The sequence below is a fragment of the Ornithodoros turicata genome, chromosome 3, assembly GCF_037126465.1.
Source record: "Ornithodoros turicata isolate Travis chromosome 3, ASM3712646v1, whole genome shotgun sequence".
Taxonomy (NCBI): Eukaryota; Metazoa; Arthropoda; class Arachnida; order Ixodida; family Argasidae; genus Ornithodoros; species Ornithodoros turicata.
In genome coordinates, this window is record NC_088203.1 from 4,150,759 (window position 1) to 4,168,428 (window position 17,670).

A 17,670-nucleotide genomic window follows, 5' to 3' on the forward strand; every position below is an offset into this window, starting at 1 on the left:
AAACTTAGTAATATCACGATAAAGAGCGATTTTTTCATTTCTTTATTTATTTAGTTTTTTTTTTTCTGCGAAAGAGAAAGTAAATGTGTGCGGAGCACGTATTTAATGGTTTTCCGTTTTTCCGAGGCTTTACTCGAAGTAACGATTTTGCAAATCGGGACGTAAAAATCGAGTATTGCCCCGAAGGCACATCGTACATATACTAACCCTACGGGCAGGCATCGTTGTCCCAGTAGCTCTGCTCCGTCTTCTTTCGTGCTTCTATAAATAACTGATGGGATCTATTCATCATCCCTGAACGAAAAGATGGTCCATCAGTGTCATGCGTCGTTGTTTATTGTGTGGCTCCCAGATGGTACCGTTTGCAAATTTGACATCTTCCAGATGCTGACAGACGGCTACGAGAGTTCGAACGAAGACGCTACTAGTCAAGGAAGTGTTTCACAGTAAGTCATACAGATGAAGCCTCGCAAATGAATTTTATTCTAATAGCGAATTCGGGTGGTCATTTTGTAGCAACACGACCGAGCGCTCGGAAATTGCTAGGTCGGCGACCGACCTGGATCACGTGACCGTTGCCACCCGAACATGAGTGCTAGGAATCTAGCGGTTTTAGTTACTTGGATCACGCTAGGGGCGTCGCGGTCGCCCGTCTTCGAGTTCGGTCGTCTGCTAAACCACGTGATTTCAACAATGGCTGGCCAATGAGGGCACTCGCCACCGTTGCAGTGCGGACGTGACGACACCGGATATAGTTGAGCAATCCGCTGCTCGATCGTTTTGAGACCGGGCACAAAAAAAAAGGGCTAGCTGGCAAATTCCGAGTGCTCGGAAAGCGCCACGCGAACATGCGGGATTGCTTTATTTTGACCAAGCGAACATGACTGCTCGAGATTCGGCAAAAAAAAAGTTGCTACGAAATGACCACTCGAATTCGCCATAAGAATATCGAGCGAGAGAACTAGGTCCCAGGTCTGACCTAGGTCTGAACCAGGTCCCAGTTGCACGATCTTTGACGAGTTGTGTCCTCAGTAGCTGCGGTAGTCCTTGGGGCACTCGCTACTGACCTCAGCAATGCTCTTTCGTAGAGCCGACGACAAAAGCACAGAGAACGACGTCGAGGAATATTCGCAACGTTCGCGCTATAGCAGACCAAGTTTTCATTTTCTTCAACATGACGCAACACAATGACCCACAATGAAAAATAACTGTTTTATAGGGGGTTGCGACGCTTCGATAGAGGTCATTGCATTGCGCATGCGTCGCACAGGATTGGACAAAAGAACACACGAGCGAAGTACTCTTTCGGCAGAGCTCACTGCTTCGGAGGGGTGGGAGGTAGTTCCGGTGTCGCTGGATGTGCCCGCGGAGCGGAACCAATCGCGGTTGTGTCGCCAACAACGTGCTCTTCGACACCTCCGAAACAGTACACTCGCCTGCTTCCGCCTGCTGCTAGGGTGTCACACTGAAGGAAAAGTACGCCGCTCGCGTGTTCCGTAAACTTTTGTCGAGACCTGCTTGTGCGGTGACGTCACGTTTGGTCACGTGACATTGGAAAACATATTGCCGCACTGGAGTCACAGCAGGAGGGTATGCCGTGAACTGTTGCGGACTGCGTGTTATTACGAGAGGAAATTGCAAAAACAAACACTGCTGCTGCATTCGGCCCGCAGTAAGACGCCTGTGACACATCTCCATGTCTTCCCATGTCACGTGGCTCCAAGGCGCTCAAAGGCTGCGCGTGACGTCATGTGCACAAGCGTCCTTCCCTGCAGCAAGCTTCGGCGTCCTGCTCTGACGTCAGAGGAGCAGGAGCTATGGCCATTCTCATTGGTACTGGTAAGCACGTGACTTAATTCGCCCGAGATACCCTCCTTGGCTGTAAAATTTGAAATGCAAGTTCACATCGATGCATATAATAACTATACCGTGTACAATTTTCGGGGATACCTTTGTACGTAGTGCCACAAACGTTTTAATGCAGCGCAATCGTGTATGCAAATGTAACAACCAGACGAGGTGTCACAGAGATGGAGAGGGATCAGCTAAACCGTCCGACAAGCTCCACCCTTCCCTCTGCCACCCTCCTTCCACTAGAGCACTTCCACAGGTTGCATAGCCAGCACTCTTAAAACAGGACTTCACCACGTAGCACAGTGGAGGCCAACCATACCACAGATTTAACTATAGGCCAATCGCTTCACTTTGTAGTTTGTTTCTCGGAGATTTCCGGCGCGCGTCAAAAGAACCCCACGTGGTCAAAATTATCCGCAGTCCTACGATGTCGTTCGGGCTGGTGGTTGGCTCAGAGCATGCTATGCGGTGAAATTCTGTGTTTCTGTGTGTGGAATTACCCAGACTTACCTGTGGAAGCCAAAGAAAAGCCTGTTAGCATTCATTCCGAGCTTAGGGGGCTCCGTACTTAGACAACTTGGCCACGTCCGGGAGCAAGCACTCTCCCTTTGAGGTCACACACGTCCCTCGGCCGCTTGGCCAGCGAATACGCTACTAGCCCCCTGGCTCACAGTGAGCGATCGCCTCAACATCCTGCTGGGTTACCTTCGGTGCCATGGCGGGAGTTTGTACCGGGTGTAACGCTCTACGTTCCGGGCATTCCTAAAAAGAGGGAATGTAGCCCCCTCGTCGCTAGAGTGGCGGCTGAGAACCTTATAAGCGACGTCTACCCACTCACATACTCTAGTATTCACTGATGGCTCTATTGACGACCGTACCAAAAGTGCTACTTGTGCCTTCCACATCCCATCAATGAACGTGGCCTGGCAGGGGAGATCACCGCGTTACCCGATATCCTCCACGACTGCTGAACTCCTGGCTCTCCTGCACGCAGCTGCTGCGGTCCAGGTGCGAGGGTTCGCCAGGGCAGTCCTACTCACAGATTCGAGAAGCGCTCTATGGGACGTGATGAACCCCTTGTGTGACAACATCCTAGCGCGAACCATCAGAAGATCGCATAAACAAACTGGAGGCGATGTCGTCTTCCAATGGATCCCGTCCCACGTCGGTGTTGGCGGCAACGAGAGGGCGGACCAGCTGGCTTCCTCGGTACACTTGGGCTGCAGCAATATTTTGCCAACTCCGGACGGCACCGACAGGCAAATGGCCGTACAGCAGCTTGTTGAACTGTGCCACCCTGGGATACGGGACATCATGCACCATCGTCGCCCCCTTCTTCCCATGAAAAACCTTCCTCGAAGCATACAGACCATGCTCCATAGGCTCCGCACTGGGTCTGCGTTCACCAACTCTCAACTATTGAAGATCGGCTCTAGGGGTGACGCCTGCTGCGGCGACTGTCAACAACCTGAAACAATCGAACACATCCTGCCGAGCGTACCATTCTGCGCGCGAAGCCCATCTCCCTCGCTCCACCTCGGGCACTCTAGCGGACATCCTCTAACCCCGGTGGTTCTTCTGTCGAACATTCCGCTAAAGCAAGAAACCTCGTTCTCTTTTTGCAGAAGGCGGGTCTTGCTCAACGATCCATCTGGTACTTTGCCCTCCCCGACGAACTCATGCACCCTCTACGCATCTCCACCCTTCATCCTCTATCCTCCACCCGTCCGTGCTTCTTTCTTCCGTTTTCTTTCTTTTTTCTTTTTGCTATAGTCGTGACGACGCCCACTTCTGTGTGGTCAATAACGGCGAGCCGATCCTGCTCTCCTGCCATTACCCCCACCCCACCCCACCCTCTCTGTGTTTCAAGAGTCCCTTTAGAAGTCGGCCCAGGACGCACATTCCCCCAGAGCGTTAATCGTGACGTTGCCCGCCTCTGTGAGACCGACAACGCCGAGCTGTTTCATTAGCACCACCACCACGGTTTGTTTTAAAGGCTTCCTTCTTGCCTTCTTGTTTTCCCTTTTTTTTTTTTTCTTGCAATAGGCGTGACGATACCCACTCGCGTTCGGTCAACAACGGCAAGCTATTTCGGCATCCCCTCTCCCCCTCCTATCTCTCTCTCCTCTCTCTCTCTCTCTCTCTCTCTCTATCTTTGTCTTAAGAGTATGACACGCTCCAAGGCCATTGAGAAGAGCTGACACCGTGCAGAATACTACGAATTGAACGACGCTGTTGGTCAGATCGCTTGCGCACTAGCGTCATTAGAGCGTTTTAGTACATCGTCGCTACGCTACGCGTCGCCTTTGTGTACTTAAGGGATAGCGTTCATGGCTCTGCGCCCGCCCATAACAGAAAAAGGGCTTCGCGCAGTGCGTAGAACCACCAACGCTATCCCCTACGTACGCAATGGCGATAGCGGACGATGTACTAAAACTCTATTGCCGGGTGGATACGGCATTCAGTCGTTGCCCAAGCAGCACAATGTACTGAAAGTCGAGTGCAATGGGGGTGGACGGTATGTGTCCTATCAATGGTCTTTAGTTTCACGGGTCTGTTCAAGGCATTCCACCTACCCGTCCACCCCCATTGCACTCGACTTTCAGCACATTGGGCTGCTTGGGTGCTTGTAGATTCAAGGTCATACTGAAGATTGGGAGATGATGGTTTCGAATACCACCAGTGACTGTGCTGTCCCAGGTTTTCTTGTGAACGTTTCAGATACACAGTTTACAATAAAACTTGTGTAGTTCCCCGTGAGCGCTTGCTTAATGTCTCTCCTACCTCTGGTCTCTGTCTGTGCTGCGCTGGTCCCCTGGTAAAGACGTGACGTGTCTTGTGCCTTTGCAGTGACCAAGGTGTACAGAAGACCCGGAGACGCAGCTCCATCGTGGTTATTCCACCGATGCAAATCTGCCCGGGCGATCTACTTGTCTACAGTAAAGTTCTCACGCATAGAAACACACTTCTAGGTGAGTCTGTTTTTGAAAAAATCATGAAAAAATCATTTTTTTTTTCCTTTGAAAAACAACTCCTGATCACTTCTTTCGCATTATGTTGTCAATCTGGGGTACTCTAGCTAGAGCTTAGACAGTCCTATCTGGATAAGATTTAATCTTTTCAAACATAGATTGATTCTTGTGTGTCCTAAGGGAGCTTTCTTGTCTCGTCAGCATGCAACGTTATCAAATCTCTGTAGTTAGGTAAGGTGTAGGAAGAAAAATACGGAGATATTAGATCGAAATTATTTACGAGCTCTCGATGGAGCCTTGTGTTGACTATCTGAGGAACGTAAAGTCCGTAGGATGTCTAGATGTAGGCGGCTGAAGTCGAAACCGCGCCTCTTTCATTACTTTCGATCAAGTTAGATCTAGGCTCCACCTAGGTCTTGTTCTTGCTAACGTAGATATAACGTAGATATAAGTACAAGGATGCAGTCGCCGCCTAAAAAGCTGACGGTGCTGATGAAAAACAAGCAGTGAAGCCTTTTTCTTTATTTCTCCAAGCTTTTACGTAGCTTCCTACACGAAAGCTTGCGTAAAATAAAGAAGGCTTCGCTGCTTGTTTTTTTTTTTTTTTTATTAGCGTAGATGGTGTAAGAAAGACCCCAAGGTGGCTTTGACGTGTGTCTCTCTTTTTCCGACTTTCATTCCTACATTTACTTCTTTCCCTTTCTAAACAGATATTGACGGCTCAACCCAGTGCCTTGCAGTGACAGAAGGTAAAGTACCTAAAACGCTGCTCTTCTCTGCGTTCCTTTGATTACATTAAAAAACGTACGCGACTCCGATTTCAATATTTCTCAGGAGGTATACGCATTCGTTTAGCGAAACCCCGCTGAAGGCTTGAGCGAAGCAAGTATGGGAGAACACGCACCGACTCTCACTTATCGATTTCCTCGCGTGTTCAGCGCTTGAGAACAAGACTTCCTCGCAGATATCTTGAACATACATTGCGGAGAGGAGTAAAACGTTTCTTGGGGAAAAAAGAAAGCCTGATACGCGAAGCGCAAAAAATCGTTTCGTGGAACCTGTTTGAGTAATTTACGTTCTGCTGCAGTGTGTTTGGTTCTGACATGTTTATCGGGCGTTTCGTGCCGAGCTATGCCTCGCGCGCGTGATCGAACGCCACTGTAGGAAGCAACAAAGTGGTATGCCGCTTCTATACGAAACAAGATGTAATTGGAGACCGTGTAGTGGTGCTTTCATTCCCACTATGAAAAGTTTAAGTCCTTGTAAATATGGGACACACTTCGTCGATTATCAATGGGTACTGCGTCCCGACGTAATATAGTCCCCGGGCATTAGAGGGTTTTAAAGGGAGACTTCGCAAGGATTCGAAAAAAAATTAGGTGAGCATCATACAGAAGCTCCCTTGATACCGAATACAACATTCGCATTCATTTTGTGCGAGTAATTAATTCTTCAATGATGGCAATACCAAACCGAAACCAAAATGCAAAGCGCACAGCGGTTCGCCCGGAGGAAGATACTGTTACGTCACCCGGCATTGTCGTCTGCTACGAAGCTCGCATTTTTCCATGCGGGATGACGTCAGCAGCGCTGCTTTCAGCGCCCTCTTGCTTCACAGAGGCGAAGCGCTCACTTCGTAATAATTCGTTCGAATACAATCTGCGCACTTTGGAAGCGCGATATTTCGTATGTATGTTCCTGACACCCGAAGGATTACTGCTATGTCACAGTCTTTGTGGTGATTTTGTTGCGGAGTCCCACTTTAATGCATCGTACGCTATCGCGTTCGCGTACCTGAGCGATAGCGTGGTGGTTCTGCGCAGTGCGCGAAGTTCTCTTTCGAGTTTTGCGCGTGCGCTGAACTATCAACGCTATTCGTTACGTACGCAAAGGCCATAGCGTACGTTGAACTACAACTCACTAATAGAGGGTTTGAGTCAGGGTTGCGGAGTTGTCACTCCGGAGTTGGAATGATTCCGGAATGATTCCAGATTTATCACAGCTCGGAATGGAATTGGAATGGAATGGCGGAAACTGTCCAAGGAATGGAATGGGAATGGAAGTAGGCAGTTTTTCGGAATGGGAATTGGAATGGAATGGTCTGGGCGCCCAGGTGACTGCTGGGCTAGCCAGTATACGGTTACCGGTCCCTCGTCTTTTATTGATGGAGTTAACGGAACGGAATGGGGTTGCCAAGCCCATTCCAGGAGTGGGAATTGGCCATGTACCTTTTCATTCCGAGGAATTGAAAGGAATGGAATTATCACAAATCTCCATTCCTCGGAATGGAATTCGAATGGAATTGGTGGCCCCATTCCGCGACCCTGGTTTGAGTGAGTCGTACGCTATCGTCTTCGCGTACGTAAGGGATAGCGTTGGCAGCTCTGCGCGCGCGGAATACATGAAGCGAGCTTCGCGCAGTGCGCAGAACAAATCACGCTATATCTTGCGTACGCAAAGGTCATAGCGTACGATGAACTAAAACTGACTCTTATCTGAGAGGTCCGTAATCTACAGGGCACACTGCGATAGCGAAACGGACCGGAAGTTGTATCCTGCAAAGTCTACACATACCGCTTTCTTTTGACGTTTTATGTAGTTTCGAAGTCACCTCTAAAGTTTGCCAGACGGCTCCTTGCAGAATAAATTATGTGTACTCAAGGACCAGGAGGAGCAATAAAATAGAAGAAGTAAAGACAGAGAAACGACTCCTCTTATTCAAGAAGGCGCTCTTCAAATTTACTACTCGCCTCTTTACGACCTTTGCATTGGCAGTAGCAGCCAATAGCACAGGCGTAACTTTTACGGCTTTTATAGAACGCTTCCCTAATATGTTGTAATATATTTTTTTCTCTGTCTTTCTTCCCATTTCCTTCCCCATTCTCTTCTCTCCTTCCTTTTCACTTCTTGTCGCCTTCCCCCCTTCCTGGTCTGGCTCTCCTCCTTTCCACATTCTATTCTCCTTGCCCTATTCTCCCTGTTCTCCTCTTTTCTTCCCCCTGGTCACGTCCTTGTTTCGTTCCTGCTTCTCTCTCCCTCTCTTTTCTTCCCTATTTTTATTCTTGACTTCCTTCCCTTTTCCCCTTCCTATCCCGATCACCATTCCCCGCGTACCTCCTCCTCCTCCTCCTCCCCGTCCTCGTCTACTTTCAAACCAAAACCAGACTCAAACAGGAAAGGCAAGAACACCTGGTCTTTACTCAGGCTGGTAGGTAACACGGCCCTCAACTTCCGTACCCTCGATATTATTGTGCCAACATAGGATGTATCGTGCGTTCTGTGTATTGACGTGCTGTGAGCAGGATTGTGATACACTACTCTTCCGTAAACGTTGTGGTACACGATGTGACGTTGTATACTGCGACTCTACAGTACGGTATGCATTATGACCAAGAGAGAAATGTCAGTTTAATCATCTGATAAAAAAGCTTAAAGATCAGCCTCGACAATATCCACTACTACAAGGACTACTACAGTAGTCCTCGAAGTAAAGAACACGTTTTTAAAAAGTCGTCAACGTGAATTCCATGCGGTTAGGTGCATCTAGTTTCATTCACAAGGTGACAAGCTGATCGGGACATCTGAGCAGTGCAAATTCTGCACAAATGCTAGTAAGTAAAAACTAGATTCTCCTAACCGTTTGAATTCTATTCCGACTACTTCCTGCGTGGACTTGACGGCGTCTTTATATTTTGTCTATTTACGTAAGAGAAAGCACTGAAAACACAAAGCCTCGGAATACCAATAAACAAAACTTGATGACGTACAACGTACTATAAAAACAGCGCTAATAATTAGGGAGAAAAGTGTACACGTCAGTGCTCGCATTCTATACAGGGTGTCCCAGAAAACGTGTCATTGAATTATAATTTAAAAAAAAAACTACGCCACCTAGAATCATGCGTTCAACGGCAGTTGTTCTTACTAGGTTTTTGTCACCTCCTGATGTGAATGTCATGTAACGTAAATTTAATTATGTAAATTTTCTCGAACTGAACTCTGAAATTTTCCAAGTGAATTTGTCACTTTTTTTGCCCCACCAATGTGAATAGCGTGCCGAATTTACTCGAATTCATTATAATTGAGAGTGATATTGAGGAGCTATCCCATCGGAAAGAATAGCCGAACATCATGCTTTTCGGAGCACCCCCAGAGCCATTTATAGGGAGAGTTTGGCCATTCTCTGATATTTTGCCGCCTCGTGGGTGGAGCCTATTTTGACGTCAGAGTCGTCGTGGCGCCGCCCAAAAAGACTGAACCCAAGCAGAATCCGCTTATCAGCCATCTGGTGCGCGCCATATTGATGCTGTCCGTCAGCTTTGTTGTCGCAATGAATGCAATCTACAGGAATAACCGGCTTATGACCCACAGCCGCCCCTGATAAGGGGGGTTTTGTTGCCAAGCTGAAAGAGTTCAAGGACGAAGGGCTTTCGAAGGACAATGTACGCACGTGTCTTCCCTCCTTACATCGTAAACAACGATCAGCATCAATATGGCGTCGGCGACCGGCTGACAACTGCACAACAATAGAGCACGGCGAGGGAGGTGGCTTAGCCGTGACGTCGCATGACGCGCTCCAAGTTAGGCTCCTCCTAATGGCCAAACTCTCCCTATAAACGGAGCTGAGCACCCCGAGCGTAGCGCGCGACGAATTTTGAGCGCAGTGGCTGTCAGTCCGACGGAAGGAGGTTGGAAACCTAGCCCACAGAGTGACAGTATAGGAAAAGTGACAGTTCCTGAAGTTGGGATGGGGAAGGCATGAAGGGAAAGCAACGGAAGGGAAGGTGCAAGCTAGATGCGATAAGCCATTCATGTGTTATATCTTTCTACTATCCTGGTGTGGGCCGGGTTTCCAACCTCCTTTCGTCGGACTGAGAACGATTGCGCCGAAAAATTCCTCGCGCGCTGTGCTCCGGGTGCTCCATAAAGCATGATGTTCGGCTATTTTTTTCGATGGGATAGCTCCTCAACACCCTTATCAATTATCATGAATTTGAATAAATTCGGCACGCTTTTCATATTGGTGGGGTAAAAAAGTGACGTTTACTTAGTAACTTTCCGAGTTCAGTTCGCAAAAATTTACATAATTAAACTGATGTTACATAACATTCACATCAGGAGGCGGCAAAAACCTAGTAAAGGCAAATGCCGTTGTCCGCGTAATTTTATGTGGTGTAGTTCTTTTTTAGTTATAATTCTTATGACACGTTTTCTGGGACACCCTGTATACAATTCACCACTTGAATTCGCTCGAATCGATAACAGAAAATATGTGAAGGTGGCTGCCATTGTGCATGATGCATGCGCATGGACAGTATTTATTCTCGTTACATCGTACCACCAGGTGTCGAACTTCACATTCGTCTTCACACAGCGTACAATCTCAGGAATAGTTGTGGTAGGAGCCTACTGCGAATTGGTTTGTCCGCGAAGACGGCACGACTTTTTGTGACAGATTTCACTTTGGTAGTGCCCTCTTGCAAGCGCAATCGATAACCAGCAGCGCCGTTTTTACTGGTTCTCCTATTACAAGTGCATTAAATTACTCCGAACTCAAATACAAGAGTAAGTAAATTCTTTTTCTTACATGAATACATAAATTCTTTTTCTTAACCTTTTTTTTTTTACCTTGCGCGATCATTATACGCCGCTAAATGCAAGTAATCTCTGAACTACATATACAGTCAACCCTCGATTTATGAACCTTCGATTTATGAATTCCCTCGTTTTATGAACCTCGATATTCGAATAATGAACGGAATTTCTGGGAACCAACTAGGAGTTGCCCAGCGTTTTTGCCCTCAATTTATGAACGGATCGTTTCGAGGTAAACAGAAACCTTCAAAGGGATAATTCCGTGGTCTTGAATGATGCCTGAACGGACAAAACGTTTTCCAGGTATTGCACCCTCGGTTCTTAACCCCTCGAAATCCGAACAACAAACGGGTTTTCCGGGGTCGCACAAGGTGCGACCAAGTGTTCCTGACTTCAGTTGATGAATAAGGTGGTCGCTGTCACCCGGAGATTAATAAACGGAGGTTAAAAATCCCGGAGGAAATCCGAGACCAGTCCAGTGCGAATGTGGTGACATCTCTTATTTCCAAGATTGACACAGCGGAAGGCATGGTCCAAAGCAAAATTAAACAATTTAGTATTGCATAGTAAACAGAGTGTGAATGCGCTAACGTCTGTTCTTTGTGAGATTGATACAGCAGAAGGCATGGTCAAAAGTAAAATTACACAATATATGGCATTATAAACACAATCCCAACTCGAAAATACTGTTGCATTTGCTAGATAGTACTCAGTTAACTGAATTTTCGATTTACGAATCCTTCGATTTATGAACGATTTTTCGGGGAACCGAGGGTGTTCATAAATCGAGCGTTGACTGTACTTCAATCTTGTTCAGATACATGTCGGCATGTGTGGAACAGAACATTTCTTTCTAACACCATTACTTCAACGGCACCTGGTGATAGGATGTTAGACATATGTTTTTATTGCCTGCTGATATCTTATCCTTGCACGCGTAGGACTATACTCTGCATGTCGCCGTACGGGCTATGATTTTTTACCCAACTCCTTTTTCTCTCCAACTCAGCATATCCTAACCGTTTCTTCCTATTCTTTTACACACGACGTTTCTCACACTAGTTCCCTGCAACGACCACCTTCTTCTCTCCTCCTGCAAATCCATTCCAGCCACATCCACTGTGGCTGGTGAACCTGAGTTTGCCTAAAAGCCTCAAACACTCATCCCCCGTCACATTATACGCATACTTTCGACACAGCAACAGCAACACATACTATTTCTACTACTACTACTTTATTCCCATCAGCATGACTGTAATTTCGCGAAAAATGGTGGGTCTCTCAGTGAAGCCATGAAAGGACAACCATCCAACTAATTAATACTCATCAATCAACGTGTTCTTACCTTTATAGAGTCAGCAGGATCTACCTGGCCAACGTTTGAGAGAGCGATACTAAATATTACTTGACTTTATAGTGGCCATGAAATGCAGTACAGTAAAAAAACGGTTATTTAGGTCAATTTTCCTAATGAGTCGATCAAGCTGACTTCGGCAGCACAAACAACATGACATATCAAAGATTTCCTGCATTCGCAAGAATATTTGGATGATATCAAGTACTCAAAATTGTACATCCTACTGTTTTTCCACGGAACTCTGTGAGCCCCACAGGGAAGAACTGCTGAATCTCTGCGTGTTTGGAGCTCGAAACACAAGATATATATGTACTCACAAGCCTCGACTTCACCGCCCAATCCGCATGTTTTCCTTGTCATTCTCTGCCGTTCCACTTTCCCGGCCAAAAGAAGTCGATAAAAGAACAGGCACAAGTGCGGCAGACACAGAAGGTCCTCAAAATAGCGGCGACGTTGAGCTCGAAAGAAGAAATCGGAGAAACGCGCGGATTTCGTCCGTATGGCAGCAGACGACAGGCGATTAGGGCACACGCAGGTGTCGTCTGCAAGTGTCGTCTGCAAGTGTCGCGCTGTCGAGCTAAGCCTAATGAGTTGGTGCTCGTCCAGTGCCTAAACGCGTCCCGTTATTTTCGTTAACCCTTCCGATGCGTCGCGGCAGCGGGTGTTATGGACATTATATTTCAAATGTTTGGTGCGCTTATGGAGAATTAGTGTTTACGCCTTTCTTTCCGCGTTCGCCGGTGTGCTGTGAGTTTGCTTTCGATATCTAAAGGCGCAATGGAGTAGGGCTTGCAGGAACTTGTTCGAGCACTTCATTACTTGTTGCAGTTTGTGACGTTGGCTTCGGATGCAATCTCGTAGCATGACGTAATATTTACGGGTTCCTCCAATCAGAGACCCACGTATAGGGGCCGTACCCAACACCACCTAGATACAGAAAGCCTGCTTACTCGTCGACGTGACGTAACAACTAAGTGTCTGCCAATCAGGACTGGGCTTTCGACGGCCGTAGCCAATCGCGAACGTCAGCCGCATAGGCAGCCAGTGTCGTCTGCGAGTAGTGTCTGCGTAGTGTCGTCGCGTACTAAATGGGAAAACATCTACACGTTCAAATTTGCGAAGATAACTGCAATCGTTTGCGAGTTCTTGAATTCGCGGAATAGCACATCGCTGTAGCAGACGAATTCTGACTTTATGTGCTGACGTAGCGAAGGAGGGAGAGGAGGTATAGAGCAGACCTTCTGTATCTGGATGGTGTTGGCCGTACGCATGAAAACGAGCCGCTTCCAGCCACAGTGATTGCGAATCGTTGCCTTTCTGGCTTTCCGTTTGTTTCAAATCCTCTGCTGCGATTGGCTGAAGGTGACAACACCGTGACTTTATTTGTCTTCAGGACGAAGGAGGGTGAGAAGGCATTGTCTCGGGGCCTCGTTTAGTCGAGACAGCGTTGGCTCTGTGCCGAAAACTGTAAAGTACGAACCGTTAAATAGTGGTGACGTCACAGGTACATTCTTAAAAAAAGGGGTGTACTTTAACTCCTTTTTTTTTGCCACATATATCACTCCCTTTTGGAGAGTAAAATTACTCTCAAAAAGGAGTCTTCTCGCTCCCTTTAGGGAATGGTGTTACGCTCTAACTCCCTATTGGAGAGTAATAGTACTCCCCAGTAGGCGGTGAGGGAGTAAATGTTACTCCCTTATGGGTGCGAGGAGACTCCTTTTTGAGAGTAATTGTACTCTAAAAAAGGGAGTGATACACTCTTAAAAATGAACTTCACCGCATAGCACGCTCCTAACCAACCACGATCTCAAATGATATCGTTATCTGCTCCGATTTGTTGAAAACGGGAGGCGTACGCCTTTTTTGTGACAATTGTGAAGAGCAGAAGTGTCACAAAAAAGGCGTACGCCTCCCGTTTTCAACGAATCAGGGCAGATAACGATATCATTCGAGATCATGGTTGGTTAGGAGCGCGCTATGCGGTGAAGTTCATTTTTAAGAGTGTATATGGTGCAAGAAAAAAGGAGTTAAAGTACACCCTTTTATTTTAGAGTGTAACCTGCTCGTTGGTGTTTGTTTCGAGGTTATGATAAGCCTGGGAGATGATGGATCCCCAGCCGTGTTATGTGAGGTTTCTCCTGGGTTTTCTCGCATACTTCCTAGACGAATGTTTGCACGATTCCCCCGAAGTCGTCCCAGGACGCATACTAACCCCCTTGTGACTCCCTGTCCTTCCTGCTTTCCACCTGTCCACGTATGTACGCCACTTATAGCCACAGAGTCTCCGCGGTGTCAGCACAGAATATAGAAAGAGCAACTTGAAAGCATCGACGTAAAGATCTTGCCCTGATGACAGATTGATTTTCTCTCCACACGCGATAACAAGAACAGCGAAAGCCAATTCATCAAAAAAATAAAAGAAAAAAGTTACTCCGTCAGGTTCTTTGTTCCACGAGCTCTGTGGGAAATGACTTGAACAAATAGCAATTCACTTCTTCGTCATTAAAACGGCGAACTCAAATCCTCTGCGCCGAGGAAGAATAAATCCTTTCTCTTCCAAGGCGCACGCGAACAGGAAGGTTTCCCAACGTGTTGTTGTCGGCATACACCCTTTGTATTTGATTTCCTTCGGTTGCGATTCTTCTCCTTTCGAAACTTTCCTGGAAGAAACGACAGACAAATCAACACAACCTCGGCGCAGGGTCTTTGAGAATCATTCGTTTTTCGCTGCGACTTGTCCGGCGAGATCATCTTGGATGTCGTTAGCCTTATACCCCCCCAAAAAAGGACGTCGAAGCTTTTACGCTATAATGACGTGGAAACGTGCAACGAGAAAAGAAAGAGAAAAAAAAATCGCTGCCATTATGGCTGGCAACGTTTCGTGCTTTAAAGACGTCTAAATTGAGCTGCATGACGGAGTCGCTCAATAATAAGGGGCCGACGCTGTTTGCGCGTTTAAATTGTGGCCGCTACGCGCTGAAGAATCGCTTATGGTACACTCTTTAAAAAAAAAGGTGTACTTTAACTCCTTTTTTTTGCCGCATATATAACACCCTTTTGGAGAGTACAATATTACGCTCAAAAGGGTGTCTCCTACTCCCTCAAGGGAGTAGCGTAACACCTTTCTCCCTACTGGAGAGTAATATTACTCCCCGGCAGGGAGAAGGTGTTATGCTACTCCCTTGAGGGAGTGAGGAGACACCCTTTTGAGCGTAATATTGTACTCTCCCAAAGGGTGTTATATATGTGGCAAGGAAAGGAGTTAAAGTACACCCTTTTTTTTTCAAGAGTGTAGAATACATAAGTTTTTTTTTTAGTTCCGTGTTAGCTCCGCGCAGCAGCTGTGGCTATATGAGCGGCGTACAGACGTAGACAGATGGAGAGAGGACAGCACGAAGGAGTGATGGGGGCAGGGGCTTAATATGCGTCCTGGGCCGACTTCAGGGGGGAACTGTGCAGTCTGGAAAGTCTTCGGCAAGCCCGTGGAAAGATGGATGGACGGTGGTACGGATTCGAACCTAGCACCTCCAAGTCTTCAGCACGACCTTGGCTGCACTCTTAGAAATGAACTTCCCCACATAGCACGCTCCTAGCCAACCATCATCCCGAATGACAACGTTCTTGCCCCTGCTTTGTTGAAAACGGGAGGAGGAGCCTATTTTGTGCCCATTATGCACGGCACAAAATAGGCTCCTCCTCCCGTTTTCAACAAATCTAGGGCGAGAACGTTGTCATACGGGGTGATGGTTGGCTAGGAGCGTGCTATGTGGTGAAGTTCATTTTTAAGAGTGTACCAATAACGAGAGGGACGCCTTAACGGCCACGCGGGCTTCAGGGGGCTTAATCGCTTCATCGTCGTTACGGTCGTTACAAGCTAACGAGTGGCTGGAAATTCAAAAAGGCGGGCGGGAAATTTAAAAAGGTAGGCACGTGATAAAACACGTGCACGGTGCTCTTCGCGCGATACGTGAAGGCCGTGGTATACGTCACGCGCAATGTGTCACGTGCCCACCTTTTTGAATTTCCCGCCACTCGTTAGCTTGTAACGACCGTAACGACGATGAAGCGATTAAGCCCCCAGGTCAGGTAGAATACAGTAGATATGAAGTAATGGAAAGGCTGCGGGCGGCAATCCATGACGGGAAAGTGAAAAAGGAGAGGGAACACGAACAGGTTGTCCTGCCTTCTATCGTGTGTCCCTTCTTGCTGTCCGTCACGCTTTATCGAGTAAGATGGGATGGCATAGTCTGTAATGATTGGCTTAGTGTTGCTGTTTCGAGAAAGTAAAGCCAAGGTAATGGGAAGAAGAGCTGCCTTTGGAAGGCGGTGCTCATTATGAATGGCGTAGATTATTGCTACCGTCAAGTATCCTCGCTGAAGGAAACAGTGTAACGATCGAAGCAGACACAACATTCCGCTATATATATGTAGTGTCTGCTTCTTCCTCCGGTGTTTTCCTCGTAACGTTCCATCGCCCCGCTGTCCCAATATTCCTACAGTTGCCCATGCTGCCGGTGCTATACCACGGTATGTCCATTTCCAAGAATACTAACACACGCACTAACCCAACCCAACCCAACCTAACCTAACCTAACCTAACCTAACACAACACACACTAACACGCAACATTATTTCGAGCCTGCTCTTTTCTAACCCTACGTAAAGCCTCAACAACATGTAAAGAAACAGACACAAGAACAGATCAACATTTGACAGACTACACCTTCCAGCGACCCGACTTTTACCCGAAAGAAAAAACAAAAAAAAACATAAACCATTTCTCAAGCAATCGCTAAATCCATAAAGAAATATTCCTGCTATGCAAAGACCACCTTACCATCACAACCACCACAGCCACCTTCCGACTGTAGATGGCCTTCTTCTTCTTCTTCTGCTGCTTGAGGTCCCGCATGTGATTCCTGCTTCTCGGTAGAGTCCAGTGATGTGATGTGATGTGAAGTGTGAGACCTAAGAGCCGTTGTCTGTCCATCCATATGTGCGTCCAGTTTGACAGGGCCAACAGAGCACAGTCTGAGTGCCTGGGAGGCCTGGAGGAAGTGCTCAGTACCCTGAGGCCATCGGAATTCTGCGACGAACAGCTCTCCAAGTATAAGGTAAGCTTTGCTCATTAACGTTTTTACAATACAGTGAACCCTCGTTAATATGACCCCCGATAATCTGACATACGCGCTATACGACCATACTCTTGGGGAACATTGCTGTGAAACGTCTGCAGATACCCCCGTTAATATGACAATTCCGCATTGTGACCAAAATTTTCGGGAACGACCATGGTCGCAATAACGAGGGTTCACTGTACACTAAAATGCGCTTCAAGGAATGGGCGCCGCCATTAGTGCTGCCACCCCGCGGTAGTTACAGGAACTCTGTACGTGTGGACTGCCGTTTGCCGAGTTCCTTCGTTCTTCCGTGTGTGCGTTTTTTGCGTTCATTTTCGCGTCCGTTCGTGTTCATTTTGTGCCTGTTCATTTTCTCCCGCTCGGGAACCGGTGTAGAACAGATATCGCATCGGCCAGCACTCCTCACGTGAACAATTGTGCATATCGCACGCGGAAGCAAGCAATCTTCTTTTCCCTTGATCCTTAGAACGTTGATATACGCTACTCTGATATTTACTGGATGACTAGTTTTATGGAATGTTACGTTATCGTCAGTCGTACTCATTAAAGACGGCGGCCACCAGTATTCGTCCCAATGGGAAGAGGGATTTTGGTAGTCCACCCTGTTGTTTTCGTCGCTGGGAACGAGGCTATAAGGAGCGCACGGAGACTAGTGGTTTGAGAGTAACGCGACAAGGTCTATACAGAGTGTGTGTGTGTTTTTTTTAAATCATTCGGCGATTTTTTTAAAGGTTGTGAGGGCAGCACTGAT

At 47.2% G+C, this 17,670-nt stretch overlaps 1 protein-coding gene across 3 annotated transcripts in view; it reads left to right on the forward strand.

Annotated features, from left to right (window-relative positions):
• LOC135387849 (uncharacterized) overlaps nucleotides 1-17,670 on the forward strand; it is a 383,829-nt gene that overhangs the window by 350,344 nt on the left and 15,815 nt on the right. For all 3 annotated transcript variants that reach the window (XM_064617011.1, XM_064617010.1, XM_064617012.1), the window contains 5 exons: nucleotides 385-446; nucleotides 4,705-4,826; nucleotides 5,537-5,575; nucleotides 7,991-8,034; nucleotides 16,785-16,892. In XM_064617011.1, the coding sequence (XP_064473081.1) occupies nucleotides 385-446; nucleotides 4,705-4,826; nucleotides 5,537-5,575; nucleotides 7,991-8,034; nucleotides 16,785-16,892 (375 nt within the window). The remainder of the gene's footprint in view (nucleotides 1-384; nucleotides 447-4,704; nucleotides 4,827-5,536; nucleotides 5,576-7,990; nucleotides 8,035-16,784; nucleotides 16,893-17,670) is intronic.